Here is an 18,559-nt window from a genome sequence, read left to right as displayed (position 1 = left end):
AATGAAACATACATACATACACACACATCAATTTTTTTTAAGGTATGCCAAAATGTTTAGAAATGACTGAAACGTAAAAATATGCAAAAATTTTCATTTTCGATCTTTTGCGATTACTATAACTTACGAATACTTTACGCAAAGTTAAAAGTTATTTTTAAGTAATTTAGAATAAAATTATAGTTTAATTAAAAAGTAAAAGATTGTCTATTAAAAAGGGCGTCTGATCAGATAGGGCCTAGGGCGGCAGAAAGCTTAATTTGAATACTGAATATAAACTAAACAACATCAATGCAAACCTTGTGCCTGCACATTTTTCTTTAACATTTCAATATCCGGGGTTAATTTGTAACTTTTAATTTCACACAAGATTCTGAATGTTTAGTTGTTAAACGATTTCTTTGTGAATCAATATATGTTACATGTGAGAAAAAATTGGTTCACGAGATATGTGATTATGCTGGAAATGGACAAAGCTGAAAGTCAAAACGCTAATTTTTTTTAACTAATCATTAAATCTTCTCCGGCAATGTCATTCAACAATTAAATCAATATTCACAATTGCTGACGATTTTTCCATAGAGTCATCTCCAGTTTTTTTGTATTCCTTTAATTTTGTTCTCCATAATTCTGAAGATATTAGTTTGATAATTTTCCATTTCAAAATTATCAAAATTAATCTCATTCGAAAATCAACAAATCAAACGGTATTATAATGGATCTGGTTTTATAAGAAAGGAAATTAGGCACATAAGCTTCAAAGTCTTTGCATCTTCTGGAAAATTCATCTTTAAGTACTTCAACGTAGGTTGAATTACATTAGCGAGCTACGTTAGAAAAATCATTAAAATTAAATATTTTCTCTTATTTAAAAATCACTCGATTTTGCGATTTTCCTGATTACTTTATAGAGTGCCATTCAGAACCCCTTCGCGTGCCAAGCCTGGCACGCGTGCCGTAGGTTGCCGATGCCTGGTTTAGAGAATATGTTTTTCATATTGGCTTATTTGCAACTCAACACGCATATTCTTGCTTAAGTGAAGTACTTTGACATATTTCCACAGATTGGATGACTTTAGGTATGCGTTGAGTTCATCAGCTGGCGTTGATCGTGGAATCCCTGGCAATGTTTGACGAAAATCTCCTGCTAATAAAATCATTGCACCACCAAATCGGTGATTGCTGCGTAGATCTTTTAAGGTTTTGTCTAAAGCCTCCAAATATTTTTTATGTGCCATCGTGCATTCATCCCAAACGGTCAATTGACATTGCTGCAAAACCTTAGCCATTACAGAGTTCTTCGAGATGTTGCAAGTTGGAGTTTCATTGCTTTGCATATTTAATGGCAATTTTAGTGCTGAATGGGCTGTTCGACCACCTTCGAGCAAAGTTGCGATTCCCGATAAAGCGAGTGCAAGTGCAAATTTATTTTGTGAGCAAATTGTTGCTAATATTAATGAAATCAAAGTTTTTCCTGTACCACCAGGTGCGTCTAAGAAGTAAATCCCCCCAGTTCCATCATTTGTTACTTTCATAAGAGTATCAAATACATACCTCTGTTGTTCATTCAACAGTGGAAGATTTGTTTCGATTAATTCTTTCAAATTGTTGAGATCATACAGTTTTTCTCTGTGCAACTCTTGGTTAAAAGAAAAATGGTTAAATCATGCATTGGACGATTGGGTGCGGCCACGACTAATTAAATTAATAGTTTGTTTGACATCATCAAGCACATGTCTTCAATTGAAATCAACGCTTCGTTGTAAATTTCTTCACTGATTTGCATATTTGGACTTCCCATTCTATTGCGTATTTGATACAAAATATCATCACACATGTTATCTTTGTACTTGATACACAAATCAATTGGGTTTGATGGAAAGCATGTGAATATGATTATAGAAAACAATGTTCGTATTTGATGAGCGTGTGAAGATATTACAGCATCACTGAGAGTTTGATCCCAAGGAGCGTCATTTCCTAGCAATTGTAAACGTTGACAGGCTTCTCTGTAGGATCCACACAATTCACCATCAACATTTCGTAAATGTTGGAATAATGTTGGGCCACGTACATTGACTAATAGCAGTCGTAAATAAAAACATTCATTATTGCTTGGATGTACTGAATAAATTCGACCAATCGCATCGGTGGAATATACATCTGGGTATCCTGGTACTGGTTTTTCTTTTTTCCGTCGTATAAATCTCTTTGAAGATTTATTCCAAGTATAGTATTTTGGCATTTCAGAATATAGCAGTGTTTGTGCAAAATTATCGTTTTGACATATCTCAAATGTAGTAGATGTTAATGTAGTAGATGGTGGCTGAGCAGCTCTTTGACTTACGTTCTCTGCTGTAAAATACACCCTTTGCTCATTTTCTAAATGCACAGCTAAGTGAATAACAGATGGGTGTCTCTTATGAATTGGAAAAGAAAATATTCGAGAATTGCTTCATTACCACTAACATAGCGGCCCATATCCTAATTTTTTCATGTTCATTTCGGTCGTCATGTTCTTGTGCAGTACGATTAGATCGGTAATTAGCTTGGTTAATATTAATATTAATAATATTAATATTAAAATATTGTGTCACTTGTAATAACTTTTTATTCATAGGAAGATAACAAAACACTACAAACAAAACAAAAGCACACTCAGTAGAGTATAGCAGAAAATGCAAGAAAATACCACCGGCAAGGGCGGCAAATGGACATTGACATTGATTTTTTTAATCTTATATGACTTGAAGTCAAATTCTTTAACGCCATACCAATTTTATCGCCTGCCGACAGTAAAACAAAAGAAATAATATCGAGAAGCCGACTACGATTATTTGTATTAGTTAGAAAAGGGCTGTTTTTAGGGTTTTCCCGACGATTATTCGAATTTTTCTCGCCGTAAGAACCATCCCTAGACATCAACGAACATTTTAAAAAAAGAATTGGCCAAATTGGTTCAGGCGTTGTTGAGTTATGCGCTTACCAACACATTTTGCGATCCATTTTTATATATAAGAAGATAATGGTTATTTATCATTGATCAACATTTATTGATTATTGATTTTTTTGAATATTACGGTACGGCAAGTTTCAACAATTTGCCTTAAGGCATGATGCCATACACTTCTAGTTGAATTAAAACTTTACAATTGTTTATTATTATGCAACGCCCTAATTACATTCAGAGTTAAAAATGAGTATTCGATACAACATGTCAAATTTCGCATTTTACGTACTAAATTTCGTGTTTACCATAGACAAACAAGTATAAATAGATCGCAAACACGGCCGCTGTTCGATTCTTAACTACCCGTAGGGTAAGTTATAGTAATCGCAACAAAATTGAAAATGAAATGCATATTTTTACGTTTCAAAAGTTCATCAAATTATCAGATATTTTATAGAGATTTTAATAATGTGTACACATTTTGTGTAATTTTTTTGGGTTGGATTTTTAATTACGGTACAGGAAGTTGCAGCAATTTGCCTTAAGGCACAATGCCATGCACCCCACTAATTGCCCCATATCTCCGAAACGGCTAAACCTGTCTTTACCAAAAACTAATCAGCACGTCTTCTTATCAATAGGAATCGTATGTTTTTTTAACCAAATCGGTTGATTTGTGCGCCCGAAATCGTCGACAAAAATTTATATCCGCGCACACAAACACATACCCACAAATACACTATCAGTTTTAATAAGTAACTTATAAGTTAGCGAGCTGAGTGAACGTCGCCTCTGAGTGCAGGTAAAATTTTGTTAAAACAAGCAATGTCAAGCAATGCAATGTTGATACAATCAGTGCATTGCTCGATCAAACATCAAATAATTTGAACACAGCGCTATGCCCAGGTTCATCAGATGTAGCCCAAACCCCGCTAAAAAAGCTCATGCGACGGTGTAAATAGTAAAGTAGAGCCAATCGCTAAACTGTCAGAAAAAATTCATTTTACAACAAAATGAGTCCTTGAAAAATTCATAAATGCACTGCACATGATTGTCAAATCGAAGTCAATCATACATAAAGAAGTAAAGATAAAAACATGCAACATAGTGGCTATAATAAAAAGATTTATTGATTTAGACAACCAACTGATAGAAGAAATAGGCCAAATTACGGATGATACGGATGAAGTAATGATAAATGAAATGCGAAGTGGTGGAACAGCCCCTATAGAAGAAAGTTTACGGCAGGGCACAAGTGAGGCCTCAAAAAACCCAAAATATAAAAAACAGTCAGGTTAATGAGAAAAATATTTTGTCAAGACGTCAGTCGATCATAAAAATATGTAACGAAGAAGAAATCGAGTTAAGGGGGTTGTTCTTTTTTTATTTATTTTTTTTTCGATTTTGAGATTTTTTGTTATTATGAAAGCTAAAAACCTTAGAATTATTTAAAAAAAAAATCATCTCAATATCTAATTTTTTGACGAAGTTATAGATATATATATCTCTATATGTATGATCCTCTGAAACCGTTTTTTTCATCGCTCCGGAGCTATTGTATGCCAGCTGCTCTCTTTTTCATTATAATACGTCATGCACATGACCTTTTTAATGTGTCAGCACCTTTGAACGCCATGGTGTATTAGTACATTAAATTAAATGGTGTATTTAGTACATTATATTAAAAACTTTAAATACGTTTTTCTCAAATTGACTTTTTTCAATGCGGTACCACAAATTAAAAAAAAAACTACAAGTCGGATCGACTTGCATTTTTTTTTAATTTGTTCACCACTGCAATACCTATACCATACCAACAACTTGATAACATTACGCAAAAAAAATTTGCGAAGCTTCTCGTCCCAAAAAAAGGCCCTTTTTGACACTTTTTTTTTCAAAATAGCTGCCATTTTTTTCCTTCTTGCTTTTTTTCTTTTATTTTGGTAGGGGGACTGGATTCAAACTTCTTCTTCAACGTAGTTTCGTTTTTTTTGTTTCAGGCGATTCGCAACGGATTTATCTGTGGCACCGCAAAAGAGATCGATTTTGCAATGCCCACTTTGGCGCCCCCTGGTTAACAAATGACGGCGACAAAAAAAATATATAAAATTTCTTAATATTCTATGATTTTGTAATTTTTGTTTTAAAAAACCGCATGTCTCTATGATCAATACATTTCGGAAAAATACAAAAACAAATACCTTGCATTTTTTGTAACGAAAAAAAGAACAACCCCCTTAAATGACTGGCATAAAGTTTAGCCGAGGAAACAGAAAAAAAGGAAGCAAGGATACATCTGTCAGAACAGATCTCTAACCATAAAATGATAAAAAATCATAGAATTTTTCCAAAACCAAATGCCTTATTGATCCGGCCTACCGAAAAAGTTAATTATTTCGAAATCTTATGTCGTATCAAACATGATGTCTCTGATGACCAGGTAAATACGATAGTAGACAAAATAAATAAATCCAGAAATTGAGACTTGTTGATAAACATTTCCAAGAATAGCGCGGACAAAGGCCAAGTACCATAACAGATTATTGCATGTGTGTTAAAGGATGAGGCCGAAGTTATCTATAAGGGGCACCAAGAAACTATAGAAATAAGGGATATTGATGCTGAAACCTCAAAAATGGATATCCAGTGTGCACTACAAAAAGCAACCGGAGGAGCCTGCGACACACCAGCAGAAGCAATTAAGATTCGTAAGGCATACAGAGGTACCCAGATTGCTCCTGTAGCTCTACCAGCGGCAATTGTACACGATCTGCTCAGAGCAAGTAGCAAAATGCGAATTAGATGGGTCAACTGTCGAATTAAAACCATCAAAAAACCAATCCGATACTTTAAATGCTCGCTATTCGGACATTATGGATCACAGTGCAAGAGCGAAGTGAATCGCATCAATCGATGCATTAGATGTGGACAAGAAGGTCTCAAAATATCCAACTGTAAAAATGCAGCAAAATGTGCACTATGCGCTGAAAATGAAAACTCTGAAAATGTAGCACATCATGTCGGCACTCACATATGTCCTGTATATAGGGAGGCTATGGAGAAAATAATAAACACTAAAACATGACGATAATGCAGCTAATCATAAATTATAGTGAGCCTGCACACGACTTGCTTATGCAGACGGTAAGAGATATGCAAATTGATATTGCGCTCTTATCAGAGCCTTACAAACAACTAACTAATTGGCCATGGAAAACGGACAGTACGCCGTTAACAATAGCAATGCTGGATTTGTACTAGCATCATTAGATGGCAATCATTTATACAGCTGTTACGCTCCCCCTAGTCTTTCTTTGCCAGATTTGGTTGATTTCTTAGATCGTCTAGTAGAGGATGCAAAACGACACCACACCGTAGCGGTAACCGGAGACTTTAACACATGTGCGGTAGACTAAGGAAGGAAGTAAGAAGGCTAATACAAGAGGTAAAGCACTTTTAGAGGCCTTTAATGTACTTGATGTTTTACTAAATAGCGGTGATAAGCCAACCTTTGGGCAGTGCTAGCTCAATAATAGACCTTTCTTTTGTTAGCAATAGCCTCGTCAGAGGAAAAGAGAGCAATTAGAAGGTATTAGATATCTACACTGCTGATGACCACAATGCAATCACCTAGGAAATATCAACGAATAGAAACATTAGAAGACATGTAAAGATATCTAAAGCCATTGGCTGGAAAATAAAATCCTTTGATGGAAGAGCCATGAGAGTTGCCTTGAATTGCAAACCTATAATTTCAGATAAGCATACTAGAGAGCTGATGGAGAGAATAACAGATGTCTGTGATATCAGTATGACTCGTAAGCATGGCATAAATCAAAGGCAATCTGTGCATTGGTGGGCTGAAGAAATCAGCTCTCTTCGTAAAGAGTGCCACAAGAAAAAAAGGATCTCTCAGCAAGGATATAGTCTCACGAATTCTGCACAACTGGTAGTGGAATACAAACAGGCACATCGGCAACTAAATAAAGCTATCAAAGATAGCAAAGTTAGATGCTGGAAAGGACTTCTGGATGAGGTCGATGAAAATTCATAGGGAAGGCCTTATAAGATTGTAATGTCTCGCCTCAAAAACCAGCCAATGCCTTCACCAACTTGCCCACGACTATCGAATAAAATAGTAACTACCTTGTTCCCACGACAACCTAATTTAAACTATCAGGTAACACATGTAGACCTGAATAATATTCCACTTATAATACGGCAAGAAATGATGGAAGCTTGTCATCAGAGTGGACAAAATTTTAAACTTTCCACAACCAACCACAGTTCTGGAACTACGTAGGTTTCTAGGAATGGTGAATTACTACAGGAAGTCAGTACCAAAGGCAGCAAGGATACAATTCCAATTGTCTGGAACCCAGAATCTCTTAAGACTTTTGATGACATTAAAAAGCACTTGCAAATGCAGCACTACTTCGATATCCAGATGCTTCAGCCAACATTTGCTTGGTGACGGATACCTCTACAACAGCTATTGGTGCTACTCTGGAGCAGGAAGAAAATGGTGCCGGGCAACACATCGGTTTCTGCTCCAGAAAACTAACAGCAACAGAACAGAAGTATTCAACATATGATCGATAGCTACTGGGCATATTTGCTGCAATAAAGCATTTTGAATATCTCCTGAAAGGAAGATATTTTAAAATCAAGACTGATCACAAGCCAATCACATATGCATTTCAGCAAAAACTTGAAAAGGCTTCAGATAGACAGAGACGACAATTAGAATACATTTCCCAATTCTCCACTGAAATTGTGTATGTGAAAGGTGATGAAAACGTTGTAGCAGATACTCTCTCAAGAATTAATACAATAGAAATGCCAACAAAACTGTCAGCTGAGGAGATAAGCATTGAGCAGAATTTGGACCCAGAATTGAAAATATTACTTGATGGAGAAACATCATTGAAACTCCACAAATTGACATTGGATGGTTTTCTTATATATTGTAATATCGAATCTAATTTTGTCAAACCTTATCTTCCGCAGAAACTCCGCAAAACTGTATTTGATGTAATACATGGTATTTCTAATGCAAGCATCAAGACTACATCCAGAGAAGTTCGCAAACGATATGTATGGCCTGGAATTGGAAAGGATATTACTACTTGGACTCGCCAATGCATCTCCTGTCAAAAGTCGAAAGTCCACAAACACAACCGTTTCAAAACCCTATGCATATTCCTGTACCAGATGAAAGATTTTCTCACATCCATATTGATATCATTCACTTACCAAATATTAATGGTTTCTCGTATTGTTTAACAATTATAGACAGGTTTACAAAATGGCCAGAAGGTATACCAATCAGAGATATCACAGCTGATACAGTCACACAAGCGTTATTTATGTGCTGGATTTCAAAATTTGGGAATCCAACAACAATAACTTCTGACCAAGGCACACAATTTGAGTCTGCTCTATTCAAGTCTTTGGCCCAGGCAGTTGGAGCGAAGAAGACACGTACAACAGCTTACCACCCTCAGGCTAATGGACTCGTGGAGCGATGGCATAGGATATTGAAAGCTGCTTTGATGTGTTCCACTGAACCGTGGATCAAGATACTACCTTACGTACTACTTGGTCTACGAAACTCATTTAAGGAAGATATAAAAGAATCACCAGCAGAAATGGAACTACGTTGAGACTTCCAGGTGATTTTATCAATGTATCTGATAACTCAACAAATCCACAAATATTTTTAGATAATCATCGCCGAATCATGTGTGCATTAAAACCAACTCCTACTGCTCATCGCAACAAGGGCAAAATGTTTATTTTGAAAGATATGGACACATGCACACATGTATTCCTCAGGGCAGATCATGTCCGGAAACCTCTAGAACCACCTCACAGTGGGCCTTATAAAGTTCTAGAGCGAGTTACTGACCGGATATACAAACTCCGCATAAATGGGACTGAAAAAAACTTCACTGTAGAAAGATTGAAACAACATAATCATCTTTTGTTATATTTGTCATTAAAAATATTGTTCTGATCGGAAAAGTTTTACGTGTTCGTATTTTCTCATCGGATTAAATCTTGATCAAAGTCAAATGGTGTTTTCAATCATTTATAAAATAAATATATAGTTCATCAAACTATAATGGCAACACATCAAGATCCAGTGATCGTATCTCTAAACTTACAAAAACATCTATTCGCACGTGAAGAATGGCTTAAAGAAAGGAAAATGAGTATAAATGAAGACAAATCAAAACATATCACGTTTACAACGAGAACTCAAAACTGTGAGGCCGTATTTATAAATAACATCGAAATTCCTCCTACTACCAGCATTAATTATTTAGGACTTTATCTAGACCCTAGACTCACATGGTGTCTCCATATCAAACAAAAGAGCAAATAAACGATGAAAAAACGTAAACAATTGTACTGGCTTATTGGCAGAAAATGTCATACGCAAACAAGACATTAATATACAAAACCGTACTAGTACCAATATGGAGCTACGGAACAGAATTATGGGGATGTGCAAGTACATCAAACATAAAAATTGTACAGCGTACCCAGAACAAAATATTAAGGGCAATGGTAGATGCGCCTTGGCATGTAACTAATGAGACCATCCACAGGAATCTGGAAATTAAAACCGTAAATGAAAATATAAAGACCCGGAGCTGTTCTTACCACAACAAAATCGATGATCACGCTGAAATACAAATCATCAACAAAATGGTTCAAACAAGAAGACTCAAGAAGAAATGGCCAAAGAACCTGCAATATTAAATTATATACAGACAGCTATAGATTAATTCTAGCAGAGGATCTCTTCAATGGAGGAGACCTCTAAACGCCAATTATAACATCATCACAGAGGCTTATAGAAACTATGCATTCTGATTGTCTATTGAATAATTAGTGCAGTAAACGGAGCGTTTTAGGTCTGAATTTTTTTTACTGTGCTCCGAATTTCATGAAATTTTGGAATTGGGTTCATCTTACTCTCAAGTTTAAAAGTGAAAACAATTCGGGTTGCGCCATTACCCCCCGGGGGAATGACACCCCTTCTCAATTGTGTAATTACATTTTTTCAAAATAACGTCGGAAATCGATAGAAAAACTAATTATAAGAAAAGAATGTCTTTTATAGTTTTTCAAAAAAACTAATACTTTTCAAGTTACTGGAGACTAAAGATTCATATATTTTTGGCGTTTTTCTTCGTCTTTTTGCAAATATCTCCTAAAATATACATTCTAACGAAAATCATGTAATGAACAAAATAATGTCAATAAAAATCTTAATAAATCAGTATTACAAGTGTTCTAGGAAAAATATTAAGCAAGATTTGAAAGAGCAAAGTCGTTTTTTATTTCGTTCAAGATTTAATTGTTGTATTTAAAACCATCTAGTGTCGAGTTTTTGCACTTTATGCATTTCGGTGAAATTGGGTTTTATAGTGCTCAACATAAGCTTTAAAATGAGTGCTGTTTCAAGTTTTTTGCGTGTAAAATGAATGAGCTATCATGCAAATAAGAAGCATATACGAAGTTTTTAACTTCCCGTAGGGCAAGTTATAGTAATCGCAAAAAAATCGAAAATGAAAATTTTTATATATCTTTACGTTTGTATTGACAAGATGAAGAATCGATAAAATTTTCATAAAGGTAGGTCTAGCGGTTTCGGAGATATGGAGGCAAAAGTAAAAAAATGAGCCATTTGGCGGTCAAAAATGATCATTAGACATATGCACATCAAATTATCAGATATTTTATAGAGATTTTAACAATAAGTATGAATTTTGTTTACATTCCTATGGGTTCCGTACCAATGTTTACCCGTTAGACAGCGACGCGGCGCTTACGCGCTTTATATTTTGTCTCTATGCAGTTAAAGCAGTACGATTGCTTTGAAAAAAAGTTCAGATCTTCCACAATATGTGAAAATAAAGAAAAATTTTTTTTCAAAAAAAAAAAAAAAAAAAAAAAAAAAATTTTTTTTCAAAAAAAATTTTTTTGTCCAAATTATAGTTTCTCAAAAATCTTATTTTTTCAAAGTAATTTTTTTTTTCAAAAATGTTAATCGTTTTTAAAAAAAAAATAATTTTTGGTACGGGAAGTTCCAGCAATTTGCCTTAAGGCACGATGCCTTAATTGCCTTAAGACAGAATTCCACTTACAGCTAGTTTTCTTTTAAATCATACGGTTTAATGAGCGCCATTTACACCAGAATTAAAGTAATTTACATTCCATCTAGAATTCACTTCATTATAGACATCTTGATGTATTCTAGCAGATTCACTACTTTAGTACAAACTATTTTCAGAAAATTCACGATTTTATAAAAACTTTTTTTTCCAATTTATTTGAAATACAAAATTATGTTCATTGTATCTCAAAAAGAATAAAAGTATATAAGCATATAGATAAAATTCAAAGGGATCTTTCTGGCTTATTATTGTTTTTTATTATTTTTCTTTCACACAAAAATTGACAGAGTTATGAATGTTTAAAGACTGCGCGGCCGCGCAAATTGTAAAAAAAGTTTTTATAAAATCGTGGGTTTTCTGAAAATAGTTTGTACTAAAGTAGTGAATCTGCTAGAATCCATCAAGATGTCTATAATGAAGTGAATTCTAGATGGAATGTGAATTAATTTAATTCTGGTGGAAATAGCGCTCATTAAACCATATGATTTAAAAGAAAAAACTAGTATATGCTTCTTATTTGCATGATAGCTCACTCATTTTACACGCAAAAAACTTGTAACAGCACTCATTTTAAAGCTTATGTTGAGCACTATAAAACCCAATTTCATCGAAATGCATAAAATGTAAAACCTCGACAGTAGATGGCTTTAAATACAACAATTAAATCTTGAACTAAATAAAAAACGACTTTGCTTTTTCAAATATTGCTTAATATTTTTCCTAGAACACTTTATGTAATAATACCGATTTATTAAGATTTTTATTGACGATTTTTTGTTTATTACATGATTTTCGTTAAAATGTATATTTTAGGAGATATTTGCAAAAAAACGAAGAAAATCGCCAAAAATATATGAATCTTTAGTGGCCAGTAACTTGAAAAGTATTAGTTTTTTTGAAAAACTATAGAAGAAATTTTTTTCTTATAATTAGTTCTTCTATCGATTATTCTGAAACGTTATTTTGAAAAAATGTAATTACACAATTGAGAAGGGTTGTCATCCCCCCGGGTGGTGATGGCGCATCCCGAATTGTTTTCTTTTTTGAACTTGAGGGTAAGATGAACCTAATTCCAAAATTTCATTCAATTCGGAGCACAGTAAAAAAATTCAGACCTAAAACGCTCCGTTTACTGCGCTAGAATGTATGCATTGATTTTTGCTTTTGATTATATGTTGCGCTTTAACTTCCGAAAACCTTTGCACCGGTAATTCTAATTTTGTTGAATAATTACACATAGTGAAAGATGTTGGTTCGCTTACTGGCACTTTGCCTACTACAACCCATCCTAGTTTTGTATTATGAAAAATCGGTTTATTGTTGCCGAGATTTATGCTCCCATTGCAATAGATTTCCCAAAATAATTCAGAACCTATTAAGAGATCTATCTTATCGCTTATGTCAAATGCGGGATCTGTTAATTTTAAATGATTAGGAATTTTAAAATTGTTTGATTTAAATGATGCCGCTGGAATATTCGATGTTATGTTTTCCAGAATCAAACATGATAATTTTGATGAAAAATTCGAGATGCATGATTTTAATGTTACAGTTGCTTTTTCTTTTATTTTTGAAGAATTTTGATTAATACCGCTGACTAGCATATTTATGTTTTGTTTGTTTAATCCGAGTTTATTGGAAAATTTTTAGTAATAAAATTAGACGTTGATCCAGAGTCAAGTAGAACTCTGCAAACTCTCCATTTGTTAGAGTTAGAACGTTAATTAAAGCTGCTGGTAAAAGTATTTGATTTGAATTATTTTGAATATAACATAAAACATTTTGTATAGTATTTTGGGTTGGATTCGTTGATGAATTTTCATTTTCAATATGTAATAAACTGTGATGATTTTCGTTGCATATATTGCATCAATTTGAAGAAAAGCAGTTTTGAGTGGTATGATTATTTCGTAAGCAATTCACGCATAAATTTAAAATTTTACTTTATATAACATAACTTCGGGAGATAATGTTTTCAATACTTCGCAATAAAATGACAGCTACAATTACAAAACAAACAGTTAATGTTGTGTGTTGCCGCCTATGACTTAGTTTCATTTTCGGAATATGCCAAGTTTTTATGTTTATTGTTGTTAGATTCGTTAATATTAGTTGATACAAAAACTTGACGTCTTTTATTAAAAAATGTTACGAGGTCAGAAAACGTTACAAGCTCAGAGACTTTGTTTAATGATATCTCCCATTCTTGACGTTTTTTTTTTATCAATTTTTGAATTAAGTAAATAATTAATTAATGGATCCTAATATTGTGTAGGTTGTTCTAACGCTTTTAGACACCTTATATGCTTATTGAAGGTGTCTATTAGATCGCGAAGACTTGCGTCAGATTCAGATGGAATCGGCGGATAATCGAATAGTGATTTGATATGATTATTTACAATACGTTTTTATTCTCATACCGCGATTTTAGCAATTCCCAAGCAATGATGTAATTGTCCGCGGTAGCAGGTAAAGATTCGATAATATTACCTGCTTCGTCTTTTAGACAGGATTTTAGATAATGGAATTTTTCGGAATTGCTAATATTTTGGCCGTTGTGAATAATCGAATTGAATGAATCGTGGAATTGTAACCAAATCAGATAAGTACCGTCGAAATGAGATAAATTGATTACTGGTAATTAACTTCCCGTAGAGCAAGTTATAGTAATCGCAAAAAAATCGAAAATGAAAATTTTTATATATCTTTACGTTTCAGAGGTTTCTGAACATTTTGGCATACCTTAGAAAAAATGGATGTATGTGTGTGTGTGTGTGTGTGTGTGTGTGTGTGCGTGTGTGTATGTATGTGCGGATACAAATTTTCGTCGACGATTTCGGGAACACGGATCAACTGATTTGAATAATTCAAAAAACATTCGATTTGTATTGATAAGGAAACGTGCTGATTAGTTTTTGGCGAAGGCAGGTCTAGCCGTTCCGGAGATACGGGGCAAAAAGTGCCGAAAACGGTAACTCAGTTTTTAAGAGAACGGAGCGTCCGATTTTAATAATTCAAAAAACATTTTACTTGTATTGACAAGATAAAGAATTGATCAAATTTTCATAAAGGCAGGTCTAGCGGTTTCGGAGATCTAACGAAAAAAGTAAAAAAAATGCCATTTGGCGGTCAAAAATGATCATTAGACATATGCACATCAAATTTTCAGATATTTTATAGAGATTTTAACAATAAGTATAAATTTTGTTTATTTTCCTATGGGTTCCGTATCAATGTTTACCCGTTAGACAGCGACGCCGCGCTTACGCGCTTTATATTTTGTCTCTATGCAGTTAAAGCAGTACGATTGCTTTGAAAAACAAGTTCAGATCTTCCAAAATATGTCAAAATGAAGAAAACATTTTTTGTTCAAAAAAAAATTTTTTTTAAAAAATTTTTTTTTTAAAAAAAATTAAAAAAAAAAAAAATTTTTTTTCAAAAAAAAGTAATTTTTTGTCCAATTTATAGTTTCTCAAAAATCTTATTTTTTCGAAGTAATTTTTTTTCAAAAATGTTAATTGTTTTTAAAAAAATAATAATTTTTGGTACGGGAAGTTCCAGCAATTTGCCTTAAGGCACGATGCCCTAATTGCCTTAAGACAGAATTCCACTTACAGCTAGTTTAATATTGTTTGTTTGATTGGAATTGTCACCGATGCTACTACTTGAACTAGATATTGTTTCATTTTTTTAACTTCCCGAAGGAGAAGTTTATGTTTTAATATTTATTTCTAAAGTTAAGAGATATTTACTGTAAATATTATGAAAATCACACATTTCAGTATCTATTAGCTTGTTTGTTTGCTCATCATCATCAATAATGTTTGCCATTTCGATTAATAGATCCAGAAATGTATTCAAAGAAGGCTTTAACTCCGCTAAAATATAGTCAAATTCTGATATATCTGTTTCACTACTTGCATTTTCTCCTATTCCTTTACAAAAATTATCAATTTAAGTTAAACGAGATTTCATAAATGAAATTCATATCGGACGCTTAGTTCTTTCAAAAACTGCCATTTTTTGCACATTTAGCCTTTGTTAAAAACTAATTATCTCTTCTCCCAATCATTACAAATTGAATGTTTTTTAGATCATTTAAATCGGATACTCCGTTCTCTCAAGAACTCGATTTCTATATTCTGCACTCTTCGCTCCGTATCTCCGTAACGGCTGGACCTGCCTTTGCCAAAAACTAATCAGCACATCTCCCTATCAATAGGAATCGAATGTTTTATGAACCATTCAAATCGGTTGATCCGTGCGGCCAAAAACCTGGTCGAAAAAATGCGGACATACAAAACACACACACACATACTCACATCCATTTTTTCTGACGTTTGCCAAAATGTTCAGAAACCTTCAAAACGTCGAAAAATGCAAAAATTTTATTTTTCGATTTTAAGTCCATTACTATAACTGCCCTACGGAAAGTTAAAAAATCGCTACATACGGAAAACGATTTTATAATTGAATTTCGAATATTATATCAAGGGAGTGGCCAGCAGATATTGAAATTGAAATCCAGTCTTTGTGCATCAGATTTAAATTAACATCATTGATGCAATCTATCAATGGAATCAGAGATTATATTGATACTGGAGGCCAAGTAGTTCCTAATAATATAGAAATCCTAATTCGATACATAAATATTGAACCTTGCAGTTCAAGTGTGAGTACGAATTCAGTAATATGAATATTATTTTAAATAAACAAAGATATAGAATATTAATTGAAAATCTAGCAAATCTTTTATTTATAAAAATGAATGACCCGCCACAACAATTATTTAATCATAAATAATTATGTAAAAACTTGGTTAAGTTTTCATCGTTCAGCGGAAGACAACAAAACAAGGAAAATTCAACTACAAGATCCTGAACAAAATCCAATTTGGCATATTATAAATACCATTAGTGTTTTTATGTTAAAACTTAACCAAGTTTTTATGCAGTATTGTTTGATATATTATTTGTATTTTATAATTTAACTAATTTTTATTAATTGTTCATATTATTATAATAAACATACATATATCTGCACAAAATGGATTTTGTAATGTTGCTTTCATTTTTGAACCAAAATGAAACAAATATGAGAACCAGTTTTTAAACTGGTTTTTTTAAATTTTAGTGTTTTGTTAAAAAAAATTAGCACAATACCACTGAGCATAATTAGATTTCAGCAACGAAGCTGGTAACAGTTCCAGTTTGCCATTGTGCATACATTCAGAATTGAAACAGTGATGCCCACATCATAGAATTCAGAACAATATTATGTCATTCCTAGTTTTCCTTCTAATAAATACGTTTTTAACATACATATTCATAAAATTGCAAATCACATAAATAACACACTACCACAAATAAATTGTTATTATCATGCAAGACTATGCAGCAATTATAATGTAGAAAGATGATTAATAGAATTAAATAGATTCTATGAATCTATAAAATTGAATACAACTAAAATAATTACTAAGTTTGTAAAATAGAAGAATTAGTACCTTCAAGTCCAATATAATTTTTTGAAACAAGCTGCTTAGGTCAGAGCCTTCTTTTTCCAAGTAGTGAGAATCCATTGTAAACTTAAATACTATAGAAACCGCTTATTTTGTTTCAAATATTATTTTATAGTCACCAGTAATTTTGTTGAATAGAATGATAGTAACAATTAACGAAACACATTACATAGTAGCAAATAAAACCATTCAAATGATTAAACGAATTTGTTAGTGAAGTATTTACAAAGCTATTAATTTAAGATTTCAATTTTTTTTCTTTATCCAAAGATGTTAAACTGTCAATAGTATTAGTGCATAATAAACATTAATAACAAAAGTTAGACACAAATCCATGACATACAATATACACAATAGTAGACCGACATGAAGTAACAAAGCATTACTATCAAAACACAATGTAGATTGGAAACTGAGAGAAGGCATCGACTATTCGCTATGTGTGAATGCTGTGAAATGACTGTGAAGGCATGGAACATAGATTTTTTTTTAATTACAATATTTATTACAACTGTTAAATAATACAACATCTAGCAATAATGATAATTAGTAACATAAATTTAAATAAATAAGAGTGCAAAGGATAGAGTTTACATTAAAATAATATCCGTAGTATGATGATTTAATATAAAATAAAAGCAAATAATAATAAATATAAAATTAATAAATAAAATAAATAAAATTTCTGAATAATAAAATAATACTAGAAAAACAATAAAATATAACAAAATAACAATATTAGAAATAATAAGATAAAATGGAACATAGATAAAAGAAGAGTATATATGTTTGTTGTCATTGAAGGGGAAGGGGAGGGAAAAAGTAGAGTATATACAAACGAGTGAAGCATGTGAAGGCTGTGAAGACATGGAAGGGGAATTCAAATCGGCAAATTGATGAAACTTTCCGCAGCGTAACAAATTGTTCGGGAATATTAAATGCTTTCAAATAGGTTATTATAAATACTGTTACGTTGGCTAATATTTATAATAATTAAAGTATTTTATTTAGCCAGAATTAAAAATAAAATCTGAATTACTTTCGACAAACAAACAAAAAAGAAAAAAAAATTGAGACAATTTTTTTTCCAAAATTAATTATTTTGTCAAAACAAACAGAAAGTTTTTTGAATCATTCAAATCGGATTTTCTTACCTACACATATATATTTTTTAGTTAGGAAAATATATTCATAAATAATATTAAATAAAATAAGTATAAAAAGTAAAAAGTAAAAGCACATACGTATTATAGTGGGAAATAGCAAATATCGGTTGGTGGTTGAGCATGGGTTGAGCTGTATTGGAAGATCAGCAAAAAATTTTTCTTGACGTGTTCACGTAAATCATGAAGCTTTCGGTGTTATTTCTGCTGGCACAACATAAAAAATGATCGAAATCTAGAAAAATGGCGGGCAAAGTGAAACATATATACGAGTGATAACACTAACAATAGGTATAGCGAAAACAAACGATCTTAATACTTTTTATAGAAAAAATTTAGATTGTCCATGAAAAAACAAAAAAAAATGTCAAAAAGTTAAGACCGTATGTGTTTTTTAATTTTGCATTATGAAAAAATGAAAATAAAAAAAAGTTCTGTTAGTTCTAGTTCTATTAAGGTGCGTCCACACCTAATGAACGAACACGAACACATGTCGAACAACAAAATACAAAGAAGAACGAACAGGAACACGAACGAACGCGAAAAATTCCAAACCAACTTGAACAAGCGCTTAAAAGCAGTGAGCGCTTGAATTTCGTTGTTCGTAGATGTTCCGTGAAACGTCAGTTTTATTATTGATATGGATGTAAGCTTTAATCATACGGCATTTTCACTGGTTTTTGTGTGATTTTTGTTCGTGTATATTTTGTAAATATACTGTAAATAAATTATT

General features: G+C 32.6%; 1 protein-coding gene across 1 annotated transcript; it reads right to left on the bottom strand.

Annotated features, from left to right (window-relative positions):
- Nucleotides 1–977: 977 nt before the first annotated feature.
- LOC113367212 lies at nt 978–2,515 on the bottom strand. The gene is made up of 3 exons (XM_026608841.1): nt 2,470–2,515; nt 1,777–2,394; nt 978–1,639 (listed from the first exon to the last, which is right to left on the bottom strand). Exons 1-3 carry the CDS (start codon nt 2,513–2,515, stop codon nt 978–980), a joined length of 1,326 nt encoding a protein of 441 aa, XP_026464626.1.
- Between the last annotated feature and the right edge of the window lie 16,044 nt (nt 2,516–18,559).

This window comes from Ctenocephalides felis, unplaced genomic scaffold (assembly GCF_003426905.1).
Source record: "Ctenocephalides felis isolate EL2017-DRISC unplaced genomic scaffold, ASM342690v1 CF-g0.4_SCAFFOLD_01170, whole genome shotgun sequence".
In the NCBI taxonomy this organism is placed as follows: Eukaryota; Metazoa; Arthropoda; class Insecta; order Siphonaptera; family Pulicidae; genus Ctenocephalides; species Ctenocephalides felis.
This window is presented reverse-complemented; position numbering and strand designations above follow the sequence as displayed.